The following is a 23,754-nucleotide window of genomic DNA, read 5'->3' on the forward strand; positions in this document are numbered from 1 at the left end:
TCAGAGAGGGCGGACAGGTGCGCGCACGGGGGGTGGGGGGAAGGTCGCTTGGACCAGACGGGGGCGGTGCGGGCAGTCACCTGGGCCCTGCTGCTCCTTCAGCTCCCGCACCAATACCGGCGTCCCTGCACATGACGTGCAGCGCTCGTGCCGGGCCGCGCGCGTGTGTGTGTGTGCGCGCGCGTGCGAGCCTCTGACAGTACTATGTCTTACATTCGGGGTATGTCTTACTTTAGCCCAGCCCCCGAAAGTCCAACTATGTCTTACTTTCGGGGGTGTCTTACTATCGGGGAAACACGGTAGCTGCTGCTCTGCTAAATGTCTGGAACTTAAATGTTGTAATCTCAGGGATACACAGCTCTAGTCCTACATGACAGCAAACAGACTTGATTTTTGGTGAACGCCGTTCAGTGAAGTTTATTTGATTATGTGTTTTTATATTTATTTATATTTTTAATTTTTATCAAAATTTTTGTAGACATTTTTAAGAGTACAGATCTTGGTATATTTATGAAAATTTTTACTGTCATTTAAGTTTATGTGTTATAGGTTAGAATCATATCCTACCTCCGACATCTACATTCTGGTTTCTAGGGGATAAAATGTAACATTAACAAGTCAATAAGAAATAACTTATTTCTCTGTTATATATATTTATTTAAAATATATTGTAAATCATTGTGAAAACTATAATAAAGCTATATATTTTCTATATAAAAGCTTGTCCTTTTGCCAACAATAACTCATACAACTGGGCAATTCTCTAGTCCAGTGACACTTGACCTGTGATTATTTGTTAGGGACCTGGGGTTGTTGGGGCCCCATAACAACTATTTGGGCCCTTGCACACTAAGAGGCAGAATTTACAAGCACAGTCCACGCGGCAGATTCCGCTTGTCATTGGGCCTGTCTTAGTGCTTCAATGGGATTTCTCTTGTGCGTCTGCTCTCCGCTCAAAGAATGAACATGTTCATTATCACAAAAAGCCTGTGTATGTTCGGCATTGATTCTTTTTTAAAACCCTATACAAGCCTAGTAACTTAACACACACAATTTTTTATGAGACAGTAAGAGGAGATAACGGCTATCAAATGAGGATTTGTTCTTTTGTGTTCAGTTTTAAGTTACAACTAGAGATGAGCAAACCTCAAGCGCACTTGGATTCGTGTGCGGCATTTGATTAGCGGTGGCTGAAAAAATGGGATGTTGCATGCTTGGGTTTGGACAAATTTTATTACTAGGTCCTCCAGTTGTTTTTAGTGAAAAAGAGTGAGCCCATTTAGCATAAGCATCTACAACACAGTTGTCAACAGGGGGCCTAGTGGGTCATAAATAGTAAGAACACTTTTTTAACTGGAAATTTTAGTTATAAAATTCCAATTTCTGGTGAAAAAAGGAGTTTACTTGGGCTGTAGTTTCTACAGTACACCACTGTATTGCAGCTCTGTAATTTAGCATTCATAAAGGTCTATATGGCCCTACTGTACCTTTAAAATGTCATGTTCCATCAGATCCCACCGTATTACTAACAGTTTGTTCTTGGGGAAACAAAAAAAGCTTCTACGAGAACAATTCTTCTGTATTGCTTCATGATCGCACACCTATTGCTTTATAGTAAGGAGCTACATGCATTCCCTACATCTACATACAAGATCCTTATACTGTGCTTACCTTAACTTTAATTAAACCCTGCTGCCCTTTTAAAGGTGGCATTGTATTACTGTTATATAGAAAATGTAATGCAACAGAAAAATATCAAGAAAATAAGAGTATGGTGTAAGCAATACCATAAGTCCATAATCACAATACCATAAGTCCATGATCATTGGATATAGTCAGATTTGGCTTGGTAGATACTGGAGGGCTGGTGTCCCTAAAAATAGGGACAGAAGTTTATGGCTTATAATTCTATCATATTATAGAATTATAGTCACTGCATTAAAAAATCTGTTAAAAAAAGGCCACAGTTTTTGTCAATAACTGAGAAAACATGATATGACTTGGATCATTGGTGGTTATATAGAGTTAGAACGGATAGATTGTGCAGTCAGAGTCAATTTCTCAGTTTTTGCGAAGGCCTGATTTTTCTCATAGTACGCAGCCTCATTCACAAATGTTGGATGAACAGTTTTTTCTCCATCATAGCAGATAGCTTTTCCATCCATTGTTATAAACATTGGATCACCAGGATTCAGGGGTTTCCAGTCCTTGTCCTGTAAAATATAACTTAGTCAATAACATCTAAGATATTGAAAGAGGTTTGACCACAATTAAAAGTGATGGTATATTTCTGGGGAAAGCTATCACCTTCTGATCTGCAAGGGCCTAGGTGCAGGCTGATCGCTAACAGGACTTCTGTTCCTCCACAAAGTTAGACTACAAACAACTACCCATCCGCTGTACAGAGTACAGACAATACAATGTCATAGGACCTCTGTCCCTTTGTTCTTGTAAATGTCAGGTGTCCCAGAGATATGTGAAAACATAAGAATGCCTCTTCAAGGCCTTACTACAGTATATTGGCTTTGCAATTTATCCATACATTTTTCAAGAAGCCTGTTCAAAGGCCTACAAGTAATCAATTTGCTGAAGAAAATGGCCCCTTTCATATTTAAAGAATAACATACTTTGGCCATGACCATAACCTAAAATAGTGTAATAACTATTCACGTTGATGGCGTTGTTCATATCCAAAAGACATTGGAACATTAAAAGAATCACCAAGTAATGGTTGTAGCAGGATCCAGCACAAGAAGGAGATTATAATTATAGTGCTTGAAAAAGCACTATATTGTAATCTGTATCCTTCTACTTCTTACAGTTATTCTTCTGCGATTATTACAGCCTGAACCGCTTTGTAGTTTTGTGTGAAAAAAATCTGATATACCTTGAAACTGGTAATGAGTAAATAGATTTGGAACATAATCGGACTTCGAAATCTTACAAAAAATCCTTCCTCTGGATGCCACTGGGACACCAATTTCCGGGTGTCCAGCCCAGGGTCTGGTTTCACTACCCTTGTATAGCATAATCTGCATGCCAGTGAATTAATAAGCAAATCTAGCAGTGTATACCTGAAGGCTTGGATGAATTATTGCACCAATGTCGCCACTGTCATTTCTTGGGTAGTCAATCTTTTCTAGTACTTTGTACACTTCAATACTACATGATGGAAACTCTATACCTGCAATATATGTACAAAAAAAATCAGGTTACATAACCAACTTTAGAAGTCACACAATTCCCATTTTAGTCTGTGACATTTGACAGCACTCAGCAACTTCAGTATTTTTGTGTGGAATACCCATCATTGCCTACACAATTATTTATTAATGGCCCCACTGCTTTTGATGTTAAGTAATTAGCGTGTGTCGCTAAAAATCATGGCAATTGCAAAATGGATTGTTAGTGCCCCTTCCCTCCAATACCTTCTAATTACTAACACAGGCAGATCATCTGGGTAATTCACTGAAGAAAGCGGTGGTCTGCGGTGGGCAGCAGACCATCGCTATTGTTATCATTTTACTAGAACATGAGAGAGACAATGATGAGCCAAAATTGTGCATTTTGGCTGATCATTGCCTTTTAATATGAGCTATTACACCAAAAGATTATCTGCCAGCAGGGCCGGCGTTAGGGGGGGGCAAAGTGGGCACTTGCCCAGGGCCCCCATCCCCCTGGGGCCCCCTAGCTCCTTCCTTCATTAGTGAAGCAGGAAGCAGAGCAGCACAAGCAGCTCCCCTGCTCCACTAATGAACGAAGGAGCTGAGCTGTGAGGACCACAGAGAAGAGAAAAACGGCTGCCTGTGCCCTAGAGAAGAGGACGAACGGCAAGCCCAGGTAAAGAAAAGGAGGCTGGGGGGGGGGGTGTTAGGGGGGCAGAGGGTCGCGGAGGCTGGGGGCGGGACTTGCGGTCAAGGGGTGGGGCTTACGGCTGTGGGTGGGCGGAGCCTCGGGGGTCTTTATAAAACAGTAACCCCCTCCCCATATACCTAGCGAACAGTATACAGGAAGGGGATCTTGTATGATGCAGTCCCCCCTTCCACCATATACTGTTCAGCGCCCTCCTCCCATTGTATCTATGGGCACCAGGGCCTGAGCAGTACTTGGTGGAGGTGGGTGCTAAATCACACAGGATCCCCTCACCCATTCAGGGCCTAGTGAGCAGTATATGGGGAGGGGATTCTGTATGATACAGTACCCCCATATCTCTCCCCTGCTCTACTACTATCCCCAATACTACTCCTAAAACTGCCCTACTACTACCCCCAATACTGCCCTACTACTACCCCCAATACTACTCCTAATACTGCCCTACTACTACCCCCAATAGTGCCCTACTACTACACCCAATACTACTCCTAATACTGCCCTACTACTACCCCCCATAGTGCCCTACTATTACCCCCAATACTACTCCTAATACTGCCCTACTACTACCCCCAATAGTGCCCTACTATTACCCCCAATAATACTCCTAATACTGCTCTACTACTACCCCCAATAGTGCCCTACTACTACCACCCGCAATACTACTCCTAATACTGCCCTACTACTACCCCCAATAGTGCCCTACTATTACCCCCAATACTACTCCTAATACTGCTCTACTACTACCCCCAATAGTGCCCTACTACTACCACCCGAAATACTACTCCTAATACTGCCCTACTACTACCCCCAATAGTGCCCTACTATTACCCCCAATACTACTCCTAATACTGCCCTACTACTACCCCCAATAGTGCCCTACTATTACCCCCAATACTACTCCTAATACTGCCCTACTACTACCCCCAATAGTGCCCTACTATTACCCCCAATACTACTCCTAATACTGATCTACTACTACCCCCAATAGTGCCGTACTACTACCACCCGCAATACTACTCCTTATACTGCCCTACTACTCCCCCCAATAGTGCCCTACTATTACCCCCAATACTACTCCTAATACTGCCCTACTACTACCCCCAATAGTGCCCTACTATTACCCCCAATACTACTCCTAATACTGCCCTACTACCCCCAATAGTGCGCTACTACTACCACCCACAAATACTACTCCTAATACTGCCCTACTACTACCCCCAATACTACTCCTAATACTGCTCTACTACTATCACCAATACTACTCCTAATACTGCTCTACTACCCCCAATACTACTCCTAATACTGCTCTACTACTACCCCCAATAGTGCCCTACTACTACCACCCGAAATACTACTCCTAATACTGCCCTACTACTACCCCCAATAGTGCCCTACTATTACCCCCAATACTACTCCTAATACTGCCCTACTACTACCCCCAATAGTGCCCTACTATTACCCCCAATACTACTCCTAATACTGCCCTACTACTACCCCCAATAGTGCCCTACTATTACCCCCAATACTACTCCTAATACTGCTCTACTACTACCCCCAATAGTGCCGTACTACTACCACCCGCAATACTACTCCTTATACTGCCCTACTACTCCCCCCAATAGTGCCCTACTATTACCCCCAATACTACTCCTAATACTGCCCTACTACTACCCCCAATAGTGCCCTACTATTACCCCCAATACTACTCCTAATACTGCCCTACTACCCCCAATAGTGCCCTACTACTACCACCCACAAATACTACTCCTAATACTGCCCTACTACTACCCCCAATACTACTCCTAATACTGCTCTACTACTATCACCAATACTACTCCTAATACTGCTCTACTACCCCCAATACTACTCCTAATACTGCTCTACTACTACCCCCAATAGTGCCCTACTACTACCACCCAAAATACTACTCCTAATACTGCCCTACTACTACCCCCAATAGTGCCCTACTATTACCCCCAATACTACTCCTAATACTGCCCTACTACTACCCCCAATAGTGCCCTACTATTACCCCCAATACTACTCCTAATACTGCCCTACTACTACCCCCAATAGTGCCCTACTATTACCCCCAATACTACTCCTAATACTGCTCTACTACTACCCCCAATAGTGCCCTACTACTACCACCCGCAATACTACTCCTAATACTGCCCTACTACTACCCCCAATAGTGCCCTACTACTACACCCAATACTACTCCTAATACTGCCCTACTACTACCCCCAATAGTGCCCTACTATTACCCCCAATACTACTCCTAATACTGCCCTACTACTACCCCCAATAGTGCCCTACTATTACCCCCAATACTACTCCTAATACTGCTCTACTACTACCCCCAATAGTGCCCTACTACTACCACCCGCAATACTACTCCTAATACTGCCCTACTACTACCCCCAATAGTGCCCTACTATTACCCCCAATACTACTCCTAATACTGCTCTACTACTACCCCCAATAGTGCCCTACTACTACCACCCGCAATACTACTCCTAATACTGCCCTACTACTACCCCCAATAGTGCCCTACTATTACCCCCAATACTACTCCTAATACTGCCCTACTACTACCCCCAATAGTGCCCTACTATTACCCCCAATACTACTCCTAATACTGCCCTACTACTACCCCCAATAGTGCCCTACTATTACCCCCAATACTACTCCTAATACTGCTCTACTACTACCCCCAATAGTGCCCTACTACTACCACCCGCAATACTACTCCTAATACTGCCCTACTACTACCCCCAATAGTGCCCTACTATTACCCCCAATACTACTCCTAATACTGCTCTACTACTACCCCCAATAGTGCCCTACTACTACCACCCGAAATACTACTCCTAATACTGCCCTACTACTACCCCCAATAGTGCCCTACTATTACCCCCAATACTACTCCTAATACTGCCCTACTACTACCCCCAATAGTGCCCTACTATTACCCCCAATACTACTCCTAATACTGCCCTACTACTACCCCCAATAGTGCCCTACTATTACCCCCAATACTACTCCTAATACTGCTCTACTACTACCCCCAATAGTGCCCTACTACTACCACCCGCAATACTACTCCTTATACTGCCCTACTACTACCCCCAATAGTGCCCTACTATTACCCCCAATACTACTCCTAATACTGCCCTACTACTACCCCCAATAGTGCCCTACTATTACCCCCAATACTACTCCTAATACTGCCCTACTACCCCCAATAGTGCCCTACTACTACCACCCACAAATACTACTCCTAATACTGCCCTACTACTACCCCCAATACTACTCCTAATACTGCTCTACTACTATCACCAATACTACTCCTAATACTGCTCTACTACCCCCAATACTACTACTAATACTGCTCTACTACTACCCCCAATACTGCCCTACCACTAACCCCAATACTACTACTAATACTGCTCTACTACTATCCCCAATACTACTCCTAATACTGCTCTACTACCCCCCAATACTGCTCTACTTCCCCCAATACTACTCCTAATATTGCTCTACTACTACCCCTAATACTGCTCTACTACTACCCCCAATTTTACTCCTAATACTGCTCTACTACTACCCCCAATACTGCTCTACTACTACCCCTAATACTGCTCTACTACTACCCCTAATACTGCTCTACTACCATTGCTATTATTACCTCCATTCCTGATACTACTACTACCAAAACTGCTACTCCCCTTATCTACTACTACACCCCTATTACTACACCCCTTATCCACTATGCCTATACTACTACACCCATCAAAAAACAAATAAAAAAAATCGAGAAAAGAAAAAACGAGATTTTATTTTTTGCCCACATCGCCCCAGCCCTAGGAGATGCTATGTGCTGGGGGGGTGGTAACTATCAGTGGAGATGCTATGTGCTGGGGGGGGGGGGGTTAATTATCAGTGGAGATGCTATGTGCTGGGGGGGGGGGGTAACTATCAGTGGAGATGCTATGTGCTGGGGGGGTAACTATCAGTGGAGATGCTATGTGCTGGGGGGGTAACTATCAGTGGAGATGCTATGTGCTGGGGGGGGTAACTATCAGTGGAGATGCTATGTGCTGGGGGGGTAACTATCAGGGGAGCTGCTATCTGCTGAGGGGGCAACTGTCAGGGGAGCTGCTATCTGCTGAGGGGGCAACTATCAGTGGAGATGCTATGTGCTGGGGGGGTAACTATCAGGGAGCTGCTATCTGCTGAGGGGGCAACTATCAGGGGAGCTGCTATCTGCTGAGGGGGCAACTATCAGTGGAGATGCTATGTGCTGGGGGGGTAACTATCAGGGAGCTGCTATCTGCTGAGGGGGCAACTGTCAGGGGGCTAGCTAACAGGTGTATAACCTACAGTGAGATGCCTCCTATATTGGTGGATACTACATACTGGGTGGTGGAGGTAACTACCAGAAGAATTACCTACAAAGGGATACCGACTATATGTACTATGGAGGCACAGAGGGACCTATCTACTATATGGGGCACAGAGGGGTCTTATTTAAGGTCACAGAAGATCACCCCACCTCGAGCAGTGCGCCAACCGCTGACAAAAAAGTAAAGAGTATGGGGACCTTAAATTGCTGCTACAATGTTTTAGCATTTGGGGCCCCACCTTCAACTTTGCCCAGGGCCACATTTTGTCTAAAACCGGCCCCGTCTGCCAGAATGCAGAGCCGTTTTAATACATTGGTGGGCCCGGTGCACAGCCCTCAAGAGTGCCCCCCCCCCCACCCTTCCCTTTTTTTGCGCTATGCGACTCTGTGCCCACAATCTAACCCCCCAAATCGCTTGTACCTTCGGATAGCTACTTTTAATCTAAGGTCTGTCCTGGGGTCTGTTCGGCAGGTGATGCAATTATTGTACCATCCCTCCCTCCTCCCCATCCTCCTAATCATTAGGAATCCTCCAGGCAGATTGCCTCCTATTCCCCACCTGTGGCAGCCCGGCACATGGGCTGGATCGTTAATACACCTGTGCAGTGTTCAGCATGTAGAAAATGTTCCAGTGGCATTTCTAATGATGAAGAAGGTGGGGAGGAGGGACGGAGGGGTGGTGTAAAGTTAGGGCACAGATACTCCCATTTGGCACGGGCTGCAAGTTTAAAAGTTGTTCTTCAGGACAATAACTGCCTCACCTGCACAACGGACCCCAGGACAGATCTTGGATTAAATGCAGCTATCCAAAGGTACAAGTGGTTTGGGGGGGGGTCAGATTGTGGGTACAGAGTCGCTTTAAAATTGCGCTGTTCTGATTACCATAACTGTAGGGCTGTCTGAGAGTCATTTTTGTGCGCCATGATTTGCAGATTTGATTGGAACCATGTTTGCATATATGACTTTGGAGTTTCTTTTTTTGGCGCAATGACTGTATACTGTGCGAGATTGGGAAGGTGATAATTCCTTTTTTTGTTTTATTATAGTAGTTGTATGGCTGACATACCGTATAGTATGTTGGGGGTAGTAGTAGTATGGCTGACACACCATATAGTATGTTGGGGGTAGTAGTACCATGGCTGACGGCCATACGGCCCCCACGGCTTGCAGAGGAGTGTAGCTGAGGATGGGTTTAGCCAGTGAGTAGTGTGCAGTTAACCCCCGGCCATGCTGTCCGTGTACAGGGGGTGCCATGGATGGGTAGATAGATTACCCATCCATGGCGCTTCCACCTGACAGGCTGGTGGCCGGAGCCCTGTGCGACCGCACTGGTCGACATAGCAAAGGCTGGCCTGCCCGGGGAGGCCCTTTAACCAGTGGGCTAGATGCACGTGCACCTTTTGCCCTCTGGTTAAAGCGGCCCTGCCAGAATGGACGGTAATCAGCCAAATACGTCCAATAATCGTTTGGTGTGATAGAGGTCTTAAGTTAAGGCATCAGTATGCAATTCAACATCCACATGCCCCACCTGTCCTCCTCTAACTATGCATTTTTGTCTGGAACAGCTTTAAAGTATATTGGATTATTTACACAAATTCACTGACAATAGTTTCAATGGCAGATATTGTTTGTAGCTGTAGCAAACAGTATACCTTCATTATAATACTGCATAAAGTCAAGTGCATACTTGACTACATTCCTCATTTTTTGCAGAACATCTGCTCGGATAACGCCTTGAGGCTGAGGTCCTACTTCTACACCTGTGAAAAAAAGTTCCAACATTAAATGACATAGTATTACCTTCAGAGCCAATCTTAAGATCTGTTTATAATTTCCAATCTTTCTAAACCCAAGAATAATAATCCCAACCCCTAGAACAGTCATGTCAAACTCTGGCGGTGCCATTATTTTGGACCGCCAGGCAATTCAAAGATTAAATTGCATCTGGCCCGCTGACATTGCATTCGATTATAATATGGGTGGTCTGTACAGCCGCTCAGACTGCCCATATTATAATCTTGTAGGCCACAGGCAGTTTTTAGCCTGCGGCCTAGGAGTATGTGAGTGGTGTCCCGATGCCGGCAGCACAGTGATGTCATCACACACGTTCTGCGCTGGGTGCTTCCTGCTGCCTCTGGACCTTAGAAAAGGGTGAGTCCAAGCTAATGGGATAACCTGTCCCCCCTGGATGGCCCCCCAAAACCCCCCTACCCCAGGATACGGCCCCCCATACTTGCATGAGAAGATGAGTGGGCTGCTGTATCTGTGTGGCAGGACCGGCAAGATGGGGTAAGTATGGGGGGGCTGTATCCAGTGGTAGGGTGGGTTCAGGGGTCCGTCTACGGGTGACAGGTTCTTTTTAACAACTGTTCTAGGGGCTGGCTACTATATAAGAGTCTATTGGGGAGGGCTGGCTACTATATAAAGAGACTATGGGGAAGGGCTGGCTACTATTTGAGCACTATTGGGAGGGCTGGCTAATATGTGGGGCAATTTTGGCTGGGTTGAGTACTACATGGGGCAAAATTGGGGGTTTTTCTATTATATGGGTTGGGGTTTAATTATATCATAGCAATTTATCATGTCATTTATCATAGTGTGCAGTGCTGGGAGACGCACACCACTGACAGTGCCAGGAACACCGCATGCTGCTCTGACAGGGCCAGGACCGCCGCATGCAATTTTCAATAATTATCAAGGTTGGCCCATGACTTTGTCCAATTTTTTCATTTTGGCCCACTGTGTATTTGAGTTCGACACCCCTGCCAGTGGCACCATTGCCAACACCACTTTAGTCAAACTAGTCATGAAAACCATTTCAATAATATAGAAAAATTTTTGGGTTTGTGCATTTTTACAAGGCAGTTAATATTACAATCACTTAGATTTCTGCAGGTCATAGGTCATTGTAATGATGGACAATGTTTTATATGGATGCTGCGTGCTCGTTGCATTCCTATAGATATATTATACTTATTCGGTCAGCGAATCAACAGTAAGATCTAGGGCCAAATTTATACTTATAGAGGTATCCATGCAAAACCATGTCGTCCTTATAAAGAGGGAACATTACATGTGCTTATAAAAAGGAATTCCTCTAAGCAGTGCAGATTCTAGCTTTTCTGCTGCCTGAGGCGAGAACTGACAAAGCCCATAGTGCCCCTCACATTCCCCATACAAGAACTCCAGCACTCCCGGGTCCCCCCATTCAACATGATGAATGCCTCAGCTGAGTATCCTATCCTGTGACCTGACAGCAGTCTAAACTGCAGGGACCTCAGAGCAATAGTCAGGGAGAGAAGATCCAGGACAGGCACAATGCAGCATCGCAGTGTGTATGGGACAGCACTAGAGATAACAGTGTGCGCCGTGCGGTGACCAGATTTTTTTAACCGTTTGAGCGACTATGTGCCCCCTGAGAGCTTCAAAACAAACAACAATCTGCAACTGCTGACCTCTAACCTCAGGAGCCGGAGAAGAGCCATAAAACAGGCTGCTCTGTTAACTCTTTCAGTACTGCGGAATGTAGAGTATTACTGTGCATCACTTCCATTCTGCTATACAAGAAGAGTTAACAGCAGAGCAGAACATTACTTTTATGCCTCTTCTCCTGCTCTTGCACTATGCTGAGGTCAGCTCTCAGTTCGGCAGTGCAGAGAAGACATAATATAGCGTCCCCGCTGTTAACTTTTTCTTTTCTACAGTGTGTAAGTGATGCAGAGTATAATAACTCTGCATTATTGAAAGGGTTAACAGCAGGAGACACTATATCTATGTCTTGTGTGATGTGAATACAAGGCTTCCAGTGCCTCCTCAGCGCTTCTCATGAGGCAACTGACAGGAAACACGGCTGGGCACTGAGCCCTAACTAGTTGTAATGATAAGGACACAGGACTCTGATGCCGCCCCCCTCAAGGGCTGTGTTATCTGCCGCCTGAGGCGAACACTTCACCTCGCCTCATGGCAGATACGGGCCTGCCTCCAAGGAATGTATCCCCTAACCACAAAATGGGGGACAAGTAGCTGATTGCAGAGGGTCCAACTACTGCCCCCCCTTGTGCGGTCTTTACTGTTTACTCAGACACATGTATTCCTATATATAATTTTTTTTTTTTGTACAGACACTGGAAAAAAAGGCCACCAGGAATTTTTGGATGGTTGGCAAATTAGCTAAAGAAAGCATTACTGGATAATGATTGGTCATTTGTTACTTCATTCTAGGAGATGATTCTAGGAGTACGGGATCACTTACCAATAGGATGCTTCGCTATAGAGCGAGTTGTTGCATATTTGACTCCAGGGTGTTCAATCAATAACACAGCACATGGTACGGGAGCCATGGATGTCTACAGTGTACATAAATGAATAACTCAGTTATGTGTTTACATTACGGAGATGTAATGCAAGAGAAAAAAAAAAAAAAAGAAGAGGATAAACTTTAATTTGACTAACAGAAAAGCCTAAAACCAAGGACAACCCATGATATCTACTCAGTCCATGGACATTATAAGAGCCTTAATGATGGTTTCAAATTCTGAGACCTAGAAAGATACTCTAGTTGTGTATGGGTGCCCCTTGTATCCTCAGTGGGTAGAAGCTTGCAGCATATTGCTGTTACCTGAATGTAGTTACACATCTGTATAGTGAAATCATCTCTAGAGTTCTCAAGGATCAGCGTTGCTCCCATGTGTGCCGTGGTGTTGTGAAGGTCCAGTATTACATCATAAGCATCTTTACTCCCCTTTGGGCCAAATAAAGAGTTGATTTTCTGTGCTTGAGCAATTTCATAGGATACTTTTCCTGCACGATCATTGCTGCAAAATAGGAAGACAAGACAGCTCTAAAAGTAGAAGAAATATAAATCTGCTTAGTTACAGTTTACATTTAAAAAATTTAAATAAAATAAAGCCTTTTTTTAGGTTTAACCTGATTCAGTCTTCCTACAGCTAACACTAGAAAGAGCTCACTACATAAGGATCTTTACAACAATTACTAAACGCAAGACTTTCATAGGTGGTAAGGGAATTCAACTTTTTTTTTTTTTTTTTAGGAAATTCCCTATAAATAAAATATATTAAAAGCCTAAATCCCAGGCAGCTTCAATATAGTCAGTCAGTAAAATTGAGCTGTTATGCCAGACTATTGTAAATATGTGATCTTTTAAAGGAGACTGTAACATAGATCCATAAATCTCTTCTATCGTCATTAAGTGATCAAAGAGAATCTTAGTTATTTGTACTAAGGTATTTCCCCCTGAGAGTATAGAAGTGCTAAATTGGGCAATCCCAGACAGGAACACTTGTGATAATGAAACAAAGTAGATGTATTGAGCTCATGCCAAGAACAAACGGCGGGATGACTCAGCACAATCCACACAAATGTCACTGAACATGTAGAGAGAAGTGTTCTGTTCCCTTGTCCTGGAGGGTCAGCTGCTAAATGCTGCACTATGGACGTCTTTACCCTTCACTACATTTACAGGAGCAGAGATATTCCCTAAGGGTGCGTTCACACCTACAGGATCCGCAGCAAATCCGCAGCAGATTTAATGGTGCAGATTTGATGTTGTGTTCAGTTATTTAAATGAAATCTGCTGTGGATCTGCTGCGGATCCGCAGCCGGTAAGTGTGAACGTTCCCTTAAACTAGACATAAGACATGAAAGCAAGGAATTCTAGTAGCCTTCATTTCTTAGCAAAAATCTATAGCAGCTTTTTAGGCTATGAGGCCACTTAAAGGGGATCCGCCAGCTCTCTGGACTCGTCTGTTTATATAATGACTCTTTTCCTGAAACTAAATGTGCCGTTCTTCTATTATTCCTCCTGGAAATGTCTGAACAATAGATGTGATGATTCCTGTCAATATGATGAGACTCCCTACAGTGTGTAACATTGGACAATGTAAAGTGGGTACAGGCATATCTAGTGTAATGCCCAGCCATACATTAGAAGGTGAATAACAGAGGAATTGATTGTTTCTAAAAATAAGTGCTTGTTAGTTCATAAGGAATATAAAGATTTATTCAGGTATGTTTGACATATATGTTGGCATACAAACTTATACAGCCTCATACCAGAGCTATACCCAGTCAGTTCAATGGATCAAAAATGGCCTCACAGTGCGTATGGTCGACCCACTTCTGAGCAACATATACTGTATTTTTACAGCACAGGCAGCCTTGTTGTCAGGTAGTATAGACCTGAAGACAGAACAGAGGTGTAACTTCTAGCTTCTGGGCCCCATGCTCCTATGTGCCATATATAATACTAGTGTCTTCTTATCGGCAGATGTGCCTTGGGGGCCCGTCGGACAAAGGGACCCTGTGTGACTTAACTCTGAACACACACACATTATATATATATATATATATATATATATATATATATATATATATATATATACACACACACACACACACACACATATACATACATATATATATACACATATATATATATATATATATATATATATATATATATGCTCAAAAGACTTAACAAGGCTTTTTACAGAGCATAGTCCTTGCTCCCACAACCAGCTAGAATTCTAAAACTGCATTAGAAGTAATACAATACAGAATATAGTGCTTTCTTACCTAAGACTTTGACTGTCAAAAACTCTGTTCAGGTCAGTGTCAATATATCGAACACATCTCTCCACAGCTTTTGGGTTGGCAATAAATGGTCTCACTTCCATACCCGGTCTGGCAATTTCCCCTCCATGTTTTAACCAGTGTTTAACTAGTAAGACTCCAGATAACTCATTTCCATGGGTGCCCCCAAATATAGCCACCCTGCGTATAGCGGAGTCACAACTTTCAGCAGCCATGTTGACAGCTATAAAGACATACAAAAAGACAGTGATCAGTAAAATACAGGGAGACTATGCAGAACGTTCCAGACATTTTATGGAATAGTCAAATTCATTTGAGATGTAAACTCTTCCTCCCTTGTTTACCTAAGAGCTCACTGACATCATGCGTATTTGTCAAAATTGACAGCTGACATATCTATTCATAAAGAGCCACAGGCATGATTTACTTCAATGGCCTGAAGCTGGTCTGCTAGTGACTATATTCGGGGGATTTCCTGCACATACATGTGATTTGCAAAACTTTTAAGTTAGAGTAAAAAATAAATAAGCAGGAAATGACCCGCTTAGGGAAAACGCCATTAAGGAAAATTGGACCTATGGCACTACGTGCGCGGATGTGTCGGCAGACAATTTTGATATATGTGTATAACAGAAGGCCACATAGTACATGGTGTATTAAAATAATTCTTGACTTGGCTCATTGTTTAATTGGTAAGACTCCAGAAAACTCATATCCATAAGTGCCCTTGAATATAGCCACCCTACGTATAGCAGAGCCACAACTTCCAGCAGCAATGTTGACAGACGCTGTATCAGTACATTCCTGTAAATATTTATACACTTCCAGTTCTCATTACATTATATTAATACATGACGTTTGGAGATCTGGAAGTCCACATCACAGCTTCACACTTCGTAAACCTCTGTGGATTACGGAGCAGGGGATAGCCGTAAGATAGTAAAACATAGTGCATTCACAATCATTTACACAGCAATCATTCTATTATAATTTGTTCTGACATACCTCCCCGTACACATATGGTACCTGCAGCAGCTTGTGAGATGTACACACCGCTCCTTCCCTGTCGCTTTATTTGTACTCAATTATGTTGCTTTCTTGCCCTTTGTCCTGGACTTTCCAAGGAGCAATCAGACTGCTCTGCTTTTCCACTGAACAATAACAATTAAACAATGGTTAAACACAAACTGCTCAAGAACACCACATTGAGACGCTAACCTAGAGCGAGCGTCCTCCTGAGACACAGGCACGGGAGTGTGTGTACAGAGGAGGGATCCTGGATCCTGGCAGCCCTGACAACAGACCCCACCGCTGTCTGCACAACACTAAAAAACTTTACTTCCTGTGAACTTTGCTGCAGGGCTGTCAAGCCGGAGAGAAACATCTTGGGCCTTGTGTTCCTGCAGCAGTTTTTTTTCTCTCACAAAAACAAAGAGAGAAAAGTAGAAGTAGTGAGTCTTGTCTCACTTCCTACAAGCCATGCACACTGATTTCTCACACGTCTTTATGTCTTCACCTGATCACTGTCTCTAACACAGGAGATCGGACCCAAAAAGAGATCTGTCACCTACCTAATAGAAGAATCTGAAGAAAAGGGAAAGACAGGGATATAAAGTCTAAACACTGTGGTGAATCCCTGCAGATCAGCAAACTCTGCGCTCTGTGACTAATCTGCTGACTAAGGGTCCTTCAGCTCATACAACCACAGTGTGTGAACTTGTCTCAGGTCACCGTCAGATCATACGCTTGAATACTTGTATAGGCTACTAAACCTAAAAATGTAAACTCACCTTGGATAGACGCGTTCTTAAATGATACTGACTAAACAAGGGTCAATTCCCTAATGCCGATAACATTTGTAGCCAGGACAGCAGTGATGGTGTCTGGAAAGTCTATTACAGCCTAAGGCCATGTTCACACATGGCATAAGACCGGCTGTTCTGTGACCCGACCAGGTCACAGAACGGCCGGTGCCAGAGAAGATCATCCCAGGCCGGTACTGCAGTACTGGCCGGATGATCTTCATTTCTGATTAATTGGAATGCGGGCTCATCCGTGTGCGCCCGCATCCCAATTCACCACTGCGCACAATGGAGCGTGCTGCCGGAGCCGCATGCTCTATTGCGTGACGTGACATGTTCTGTGCGGCTGCTGTTTAATGAATACTGGCCACGGAAAACTGACATGTCAGTTTTGCGTGCGGCCGTATGTAATCCCAGCCAGAGCATATACTATGTTTATACGTTCTGTCCAGGATTTCATTTAAATGCAACGTACTGTATGTTTTGCATAAATCACAGCTTGGATTTGTGTAAAACATACGTTGTGGGAACATGGCCTAATGCATTTCACAGGTTTGTTTACACAGAAGACTGTACTGCAATAAACATACAACTCCGTACTATACATATGTTCTAAAATGGCTGTAAATAAGACCCATAATACTGTGTGAACATATATTCACATATATGTGAATACATTAAATTCAGTGATACACAATATATATTTTTTTCATTTTGTCAACACAAAAAAACTTGATATACCTCCATATAATCGTGTACAAGGCTGGACGTACAGATGTATTTTAGGGCCACGACCACAATTTTTTTTTTGGATGTCTTTTTGGATTGCCATTATTTTGTGCCCAAATAATAGCTGTTATTTCAAAACAATGGGCGTCATTCACAAATAATAGGCAGAATTTTGAAATAACAGCTGCTATTTTGGTGCGAAATGACGGCCATTCAAAAAGATAGTCATCAAATGGCCAAAAAATGTGTGGTCATTGCCTAGCACATGTAATACTCGTGCTAATATGAAACCTGCCAAAGGGCTGAGGTTGCCTTCACATCGCCTTGTCAGCATGCTGAGGGTGTGTCTTTTTTTTTTTTTTTTTTTTTTTTCGTGGCATTTTTTTCTCCCATAGATTTCAATGGGATTGTTCTAGTTCTCTCAGAAATGCATTGCTTTGCATATGGTGTTTTTGTCACCTTATGTGGTCCAACAGCTAGGTCATGCGATGGCAGAAGAAAAAAAAGTTCAGTACAAAAAAATGCCGAAACCACAAGCAAGATCAATCACACATAAAGTTAAAAACACTAGAAAAAATGTGGTGGGTTTTTTTGGGTCTGAAAAACACCAGACAAAAAGTATTGTGTGAGGGCACCCTTGTGCATATAACAGTGCTATATACTATGCTATATACACAGAGCCTGTAGAGTAGCACACAAAGGGGCAGATTTACAATTGCAAATGCACCAGAATTCCAGTGTAATTTGCACCAAAAAACATAGTACATCACTTTTGCCCCGATAATTATGGGTTTTAGGTACCTTCTCCCAATATCCCAGAAAAGGAGCAAGGCCTCAAACAAAAGGGGCATGTACTTGTCACAGAAAAACGTTTGACATGACACGTGCAGATGGAAGACTCCCACAGCATCCAAGATATCAGCAAAGTCCAAGCTTTATTACAACATCTGGTAAAGCCCTCTGTACTAATAAAGATTGGACTTTGCTGATATTCTGGATACTGTAGGAGTCTTCCATGTTTGCAAGTTGTCCCCATGTCCACACTGGGATTGTGCATCAACACATCAACTTCTCTAACTTCTCATTATCGGACTCTATATCTAGAAGCTGTTGGACCTCTACTGCTTTTGTTATGACACAGGGACATGTGAATAGCTTTTATCGGTTGGAATCCGAGTGTTCAGACCCAGATGATCAGGAGAACAAGCGGAAAGAGCTGTGGGCTACCGCATCCCTCTGTCTCCATTTAGTGTCTATTAAAGCTAGACAGTCCCTGGTCATGTGACAGAGGGCTATGAGAGAACACACTTAGGCTATGTTCAGACAACCTCTTTTTAGGCAAAATAACAGACGTTTGTTAATGAAGGCCGTAAATAGAATTTACGGGCAAGAAAAAAAACTCTGAACGTGTGAATAAAGCCTTGTAGCGTACAGTGTGGTAGACTGTAGCAACCTCTAGGTGGCAGCAGAACTCTGTTTTTTCAACATTAAGCACAGTGGTGGCATAGTGCCAGTAATAATGTTTTTCTCCCAGATGGCAGCTGAATGGCAGATATTTTATTATAAATCAAACTAAATATCATAATAGTGAATAATGCAGGGTTCACACTTGACAGCAACTTCTGTGGCTTATTGCCTGATTTTAGAAGGTCCTGAACCTGGCTCATATAATGTAAAGCTTGTTTCAAGATACTTGTCTAAGACAACAAATGCAATATGCTGTATGTTCCAATGGATTGAATTGATCGTAGAGATGAGCGAATTTACTGAAATAATGAAAAGAAGGGCTTATGGTGTGTTTACACAAAGAGATTTATCTGACAGATTTTTTTAAGACAAAGCCAGGAATGGACTGTAAACAGAGAACAGGTCATAAAGGAAAGACTGAGATTTCTCCTCTTATTAACCCCTTAACGACATCGGGCGTAAATTTACGCCCTGATGCCGGTAAGGGAGTTCAGAGCCGGTCCCGGGTGCCGCGTGTAGCCCGGGACCGTAGGTATTAGCGGGCACGGTCCGATCGCCGTGCCCGCTAATACAGTAATCAGATGCAGCTGTCAAACATGACAGCTGCATCCAATTACCGGACGCAGCGTCATCCCTGGTGTCTAGTGGGGAGATCACTCCTCCGGGATGTTATCCTGGAGGAGCGATCTCCGTAAATGAAGCCGGCCGGGGACCGCTCCAAGATGGCGCCGTCCCCGGCTCAGCACTCGTTTACTTCCGGCTGCACAGACATGTCAGTTCACACAATGGAGAGTGCGGCTCCGGAGGTTCCGTGCAGCCAATAAGTGACTGCGGCAGGGCCGTGTACTGATTGGCTGCACGGGACCTCCTGGAGTCGGGAGCCTCAGATGTGGCTGGACCGTGGGACAGGTAAAGTAACATCCCGGCAGCAGGGGGTTAGGGCTGGGACTTACATACTCGCAGCAGGATGACAATCCTGCTGTGAGTATGTAATCACATTGGAAGTGACAGGAGAGGTATCCGCTGCAGATTTCGCTGCAAACTCGCATTGTGAAATCCGCTGCTGATATGTCCAGTGTGAATCTAACCTTACACCAGTTGGATAAATTCCCTGCTATAAGTCTTAATCAATACTTAAAACTAATAATAATAAACACACAAACCAAAGCTTTTATTAACTTTTAAACTCTTATAAATTTCAGACCTCCAGTCCCCCCCAGCAGCGCTGGGTGACAAATTCCTCCCTTTGAATAGAAGGACAGTGACAGCCCTTACCCTGGGCGGGCAGGGCACTTTTACCTCTTCTTGTCTCTAGGTTAACTGACTGAAAATAGAGCCGCTTTATATTCAAACCTCCTGAGCCAGCTCCACCAATCAGATGATGGTTACCACGCCAGATCAGAATCCATCCACCAATCATATGCTTCCTTCTCCCAGCAACTTCCATCACCACCACATGTGCAGATTGGACGCCGGTTAACAAATCCAAGGTAGGTATCTGTTAAAACATCAAAGATGGAAAGCACAGTACAACATCCACTGACATATCCACCATATAAGTTTAGGGTGCCTTCACACCTACCGGATCCACAGCGGATCTCACTTCTGCGGATTTCGAAGCGAGAACCACTGCGGATCCGGTATCAATTCACCCCTATGATAGCACATATTTGCAGCGGGATTAACATCCCGCTGTGAATATGTGCTTTAACTCCTTGGTGCCTGCAGCCCCGCCGTCGCATCCCCCATCGCATACATTACCTGCTCGGCGGCGTGGCTGCATTGAGGCTCCCAGCTCCGGTCAGCTGATCTGAGCGGGACCAGAGCCGGCAGCCTCACTGCAGCGGGCTGGGGGGTGGGCTTATGGGGGGATGTGGCCGGTATGAGGGGGATGCGCCGGGGATGCGACGGCGGGGCTGCAGGCACCAGGGAGTTAAAGCACATATTCACAGCGGGATGTTAATCCCGCTGCGAGTATGTGCTATCAAAAGGGTGAATTGATACCGGATCCGCAGCGGTTCTCGTTTCGAATCCGCAGAAGTGAGATCCGCTGTGGATCCGGTAGGTGTGAAGGCACCCTTAATAATTATCTTACTTAATGAGGTAAAATGTGTAAACTATACTTTTTAAAGGCAACACAACACCAGAGGGACACAGGCTTAGGCAGTCTCAAGTACCCCCATGTATTTTGTGCCCTTCAGCATATGCAATATGTGTTAGCCTTGTGCAGGTCAGAGCAGTTAGGGTGATACCACATAAATAACCTTTTCTTTTTCAGCAAGACCTGGGAGCGGTGTTATGGGGGCACAGGGATGGGTAAGTATTACTTTCTTTATTATGTTTCCACACCCCCCGGCCTTCCTGTCTTTTTTTTTTTTTTTTACAGGGCTTCTCTTTTATCCCACACCAAGCTGTAATCTGCATTGTCATAACATACACTGTACATACTGGTTAGGATAACAGCTTTTATAGGACTCCTCCACTTTAGACCTACACTGTGATTCATTGCACCAGGCATTATTTGCACTTAACACACTGTCACATGGACAGGCTTCAGGGTGTCGCCACTAATTATCGTATATTACAGGATTGTAATCTGCATGATTCCTTCTACAGTTATGTAAATGTTTCCAAGTGGAGATAAGGATAGAAAAAAGCAAACACTTTCAGAATAAAGGGGTCACTCTCCATATGGCACCAAAGCAATGCACCCACCCCTCAAGAATAGACCATTTTCGATTTTCCATTATGAGGCTATGTTCACACAACGTATACGATTATTACGGGAATATACGTTGCATTGCTGTTTATTGGATCCGGGCCAGAGCGTATGCACATAGTATACGCTCCAGTCGGGATCCCTAGCGGCACCTCAAACTGACATGTCAGTTGTCTGCGGACGCTATTCAGTGAATAGCGGCTGTAGAAAACCATGTCAGTGCACACTGTGGAGCGAGCGTCTCCGGCCGCAAGCTCTATAGTGTACTGTGACGAGTTCTAAAGCGGGCGCGCATGGATGCACCCGCATCAGAACCCTGCGGCCATAAAGATCATCTGGCCGGTACTGCAGTACTGACCGAGATGATCTTTTCAGACGCGTGAACATATCCTGAGGTTGTTTATTGTAATACCAATTGTGCTTTTTAACTGTACTCTTCATTTAGTCATAAAGTTTAATGCAAAAATTGGCAGGGCAGTAAAACTGACATGGCAGCTTTATTTTCTGCTCAGTACAATTACAGTAATATCCACTGTATTAAGCGTGTGTGTGTGTATTTATTTATTTACTTTAGTTTGGTAGTACCTAAAATGATTAGCAAACTGGACTATGCCATTGCGTGATATGCTTATGTACTGCAGTGTACTTTCATTTTAGTGTTCTTCTATTGCAGAACACAGCATCGGCTGGGGGCATACCAGTTGATGGGGGCAGAAGCAGAGGGCTGGCTGGACCTTGCAGTGTCACCAGTGGTCACAGTCAGGAGGGCTCCATAGACCCTACAAGCTATGCTATGGTACATGGGCTGCTTGGGAGCTTCATTTCTTGTGTTGGTTTTGGCTGTACTTCCTCAGATACGTGCCCAGACATAATGACAATAGGTGGGTCATATTGATCATATGCTATTGATGTCCTATAATATGTCATACACAAGAAATAAAAAAGTTTCTCTCTTTACTTGGCTCATCTTAGTTAATTGAAATGTCAATACTTCAGCTGTAGATGACCAGAGTAGGGGATTAAATGAAGGTCCTTCTTTTCCAGTGCTCTTTTTTAGGACACTGACAGGTCTGGATAGACATGGGGGGAAATTTATCAAAGAAAAAAGTTGTATTTTTTGGCGTAAAATAGCCAGCTGCAAATAATTTTATTTTGAAATAGCCGTTTTGTGAATAAATATTTGCATCTGGCCATTTTACGCCAGCTTCGCCAGGGGGTGGGGAGGGGGTGTGGAGGGGGCGGAATGTGGGGGGGGCGGACTCTGGGTCCACTTCATTTATGATTTTTCACGCTCTGAGCTGGTGCACACTCTGAAACTGAAATTGCAGGGGATCTGACCTCCATACTCCCTGCTGCTCTCTGTATCTCCCCCCTGGCTTCTTTGTTATAAATACAGCCACGAGTACAGCACGTGACCCTCGGCTCTATTCATTCCTATGGAGCCACCGGAAAGAGCTGAGTGATGTACTCAGCTATTTAGCTCAATATTTTGCAACCAAAACCAGGAGTGGATTGAAAACACAGAAAGGCTATGTTCACGCACTTTGTAATTTACTTCTGTTAAAAAATCTCATATTTTCCCGTACTTATCAGCTGCTTTATGTCCTGCAGGAAGTGTTGAACTCTTTCCAGTCTAAAGAGCAGGAGAGTTTTTTTTATGGGGATTTGCAACTGCTCTGGACAGTTCCTGACATGGACAGTGATGGCAGCAGAGAGCACTGTGTCAGAGATTTCTATTAAAGAGAGCACTATGTCAGAGATTTCTATTTAAAAAAAATCTCATTTTACCATACTTATTAGCTGCTGTATGTCCTGCAGGAAGTGTTGCATTCTTTCCAGTCTAAAGAGCAGGAGAAGGAGGAGCAGGAGTTTTTTTTAATGGGGATTTTCTACTGCTCTGGACAGTACCTGACACGTACAGTGGTGGCAGCAGAGAGCACTGTGTCAGCCTGGAAACTTTTTATTAGAAGTGAATTACAAATCTCTGGCACCAGTTAATTTAAAAGATTGTTTTTGGTAACTCCCCCTTCGTACCATCCGTAGTGCACATCTATAGCATATGTGTTTTTTTTGCTTATGCCCAGAAATACAGGGGGAGATTCATCAAACATGGTGTAAAGTGAAACTGGCTCAGTCGCCCCTAG

At 44.0% G+C, this 23,754-nt stretch overlaps 1 protein-coding gene across 2 annotated transcripts; it reads right to left on the reverse strand.

Annotated features, from left to right (window-relative positions):
• Positions 1–306: 306 nt before the first annotated feature.
• On the reverse strand, positions 307–16,165 carry ASPA (aspartoacylase). 2 transcript variants are annotated; one of them, XM_069945023.1, is made up of 7 exons: positions 15,920–16,165; positions 14,876–15,116; positions 12,900–13,095; positions 12,534–12,627; positions 9,934–10,041; positions 3,075–3,184; positions 307–2,213 (listed from the first exon to the last, which is right to left on the reverse strand). In XM_069945023.1, exons 2-7 carry the CDS (start codon positions 15,106–15,108, stop codon positions 2,016–2,018), a joined length of 939 nt encoding a protein of 312 aa, XP_069801124.1. In that variant the 5' UTR covers positions 15,109–15,116; positions 15,920–16,165; the 3' UTR covers positions 307–2,015. The 2 variants fall into 2 exon arrangements, with proteins under 2 accessions (XP_069801124.1, XP_069801123.1); XM_069945022.1 differs by having other exon boundaries at positions 15,899–16,164.
• Positions 16,166–23,754: the final 7,589 nt, after the last annotated feature.

Source organism: Dendropsophus ebraccatus, chromosome 11 (assembly GCF_027789765.1).
Source record: "Dendropsophus ebraccatus isolate aDenEbr1 chromosome 11, aDenEbr1.pat, whole genome shotgun sequence".
In the NCBI taxonomy this organism is placed as follows: Eukaryota; Metazoa; Chordata; class Amphibia; order Anura; family Hylidae; genus Dendropsophus; species Dendropsophus ebraccatus.

What these genes read in the sequence shown, in the direction of transcription:
- ASPA (XM_069945023.1), bottom strand. Translation starts at nt 15,108, where the DNA reads ATGGCTGCTGAAAGTTGTGACTCCGCTATACGCAGGGTGGCTATATTT. An exon ending in AGATGTGTAACTACATTCAG is followed by an intron (nt 12,628 to 12,899) that starts GTAACAGCAATA and finishes TGTACACTGTAG; the next exon opens with ACATCCATGGCTCCCGTACC. An exon ending in TATAGCGAAGCATCCTATTG is followed by an intron (nt 10,042 to 12,533) that starts GTAAGTGATCCC and finishes TTTTTTTCACAG; the next exon opens with GTGTAGAAGTAGGACCTCAG.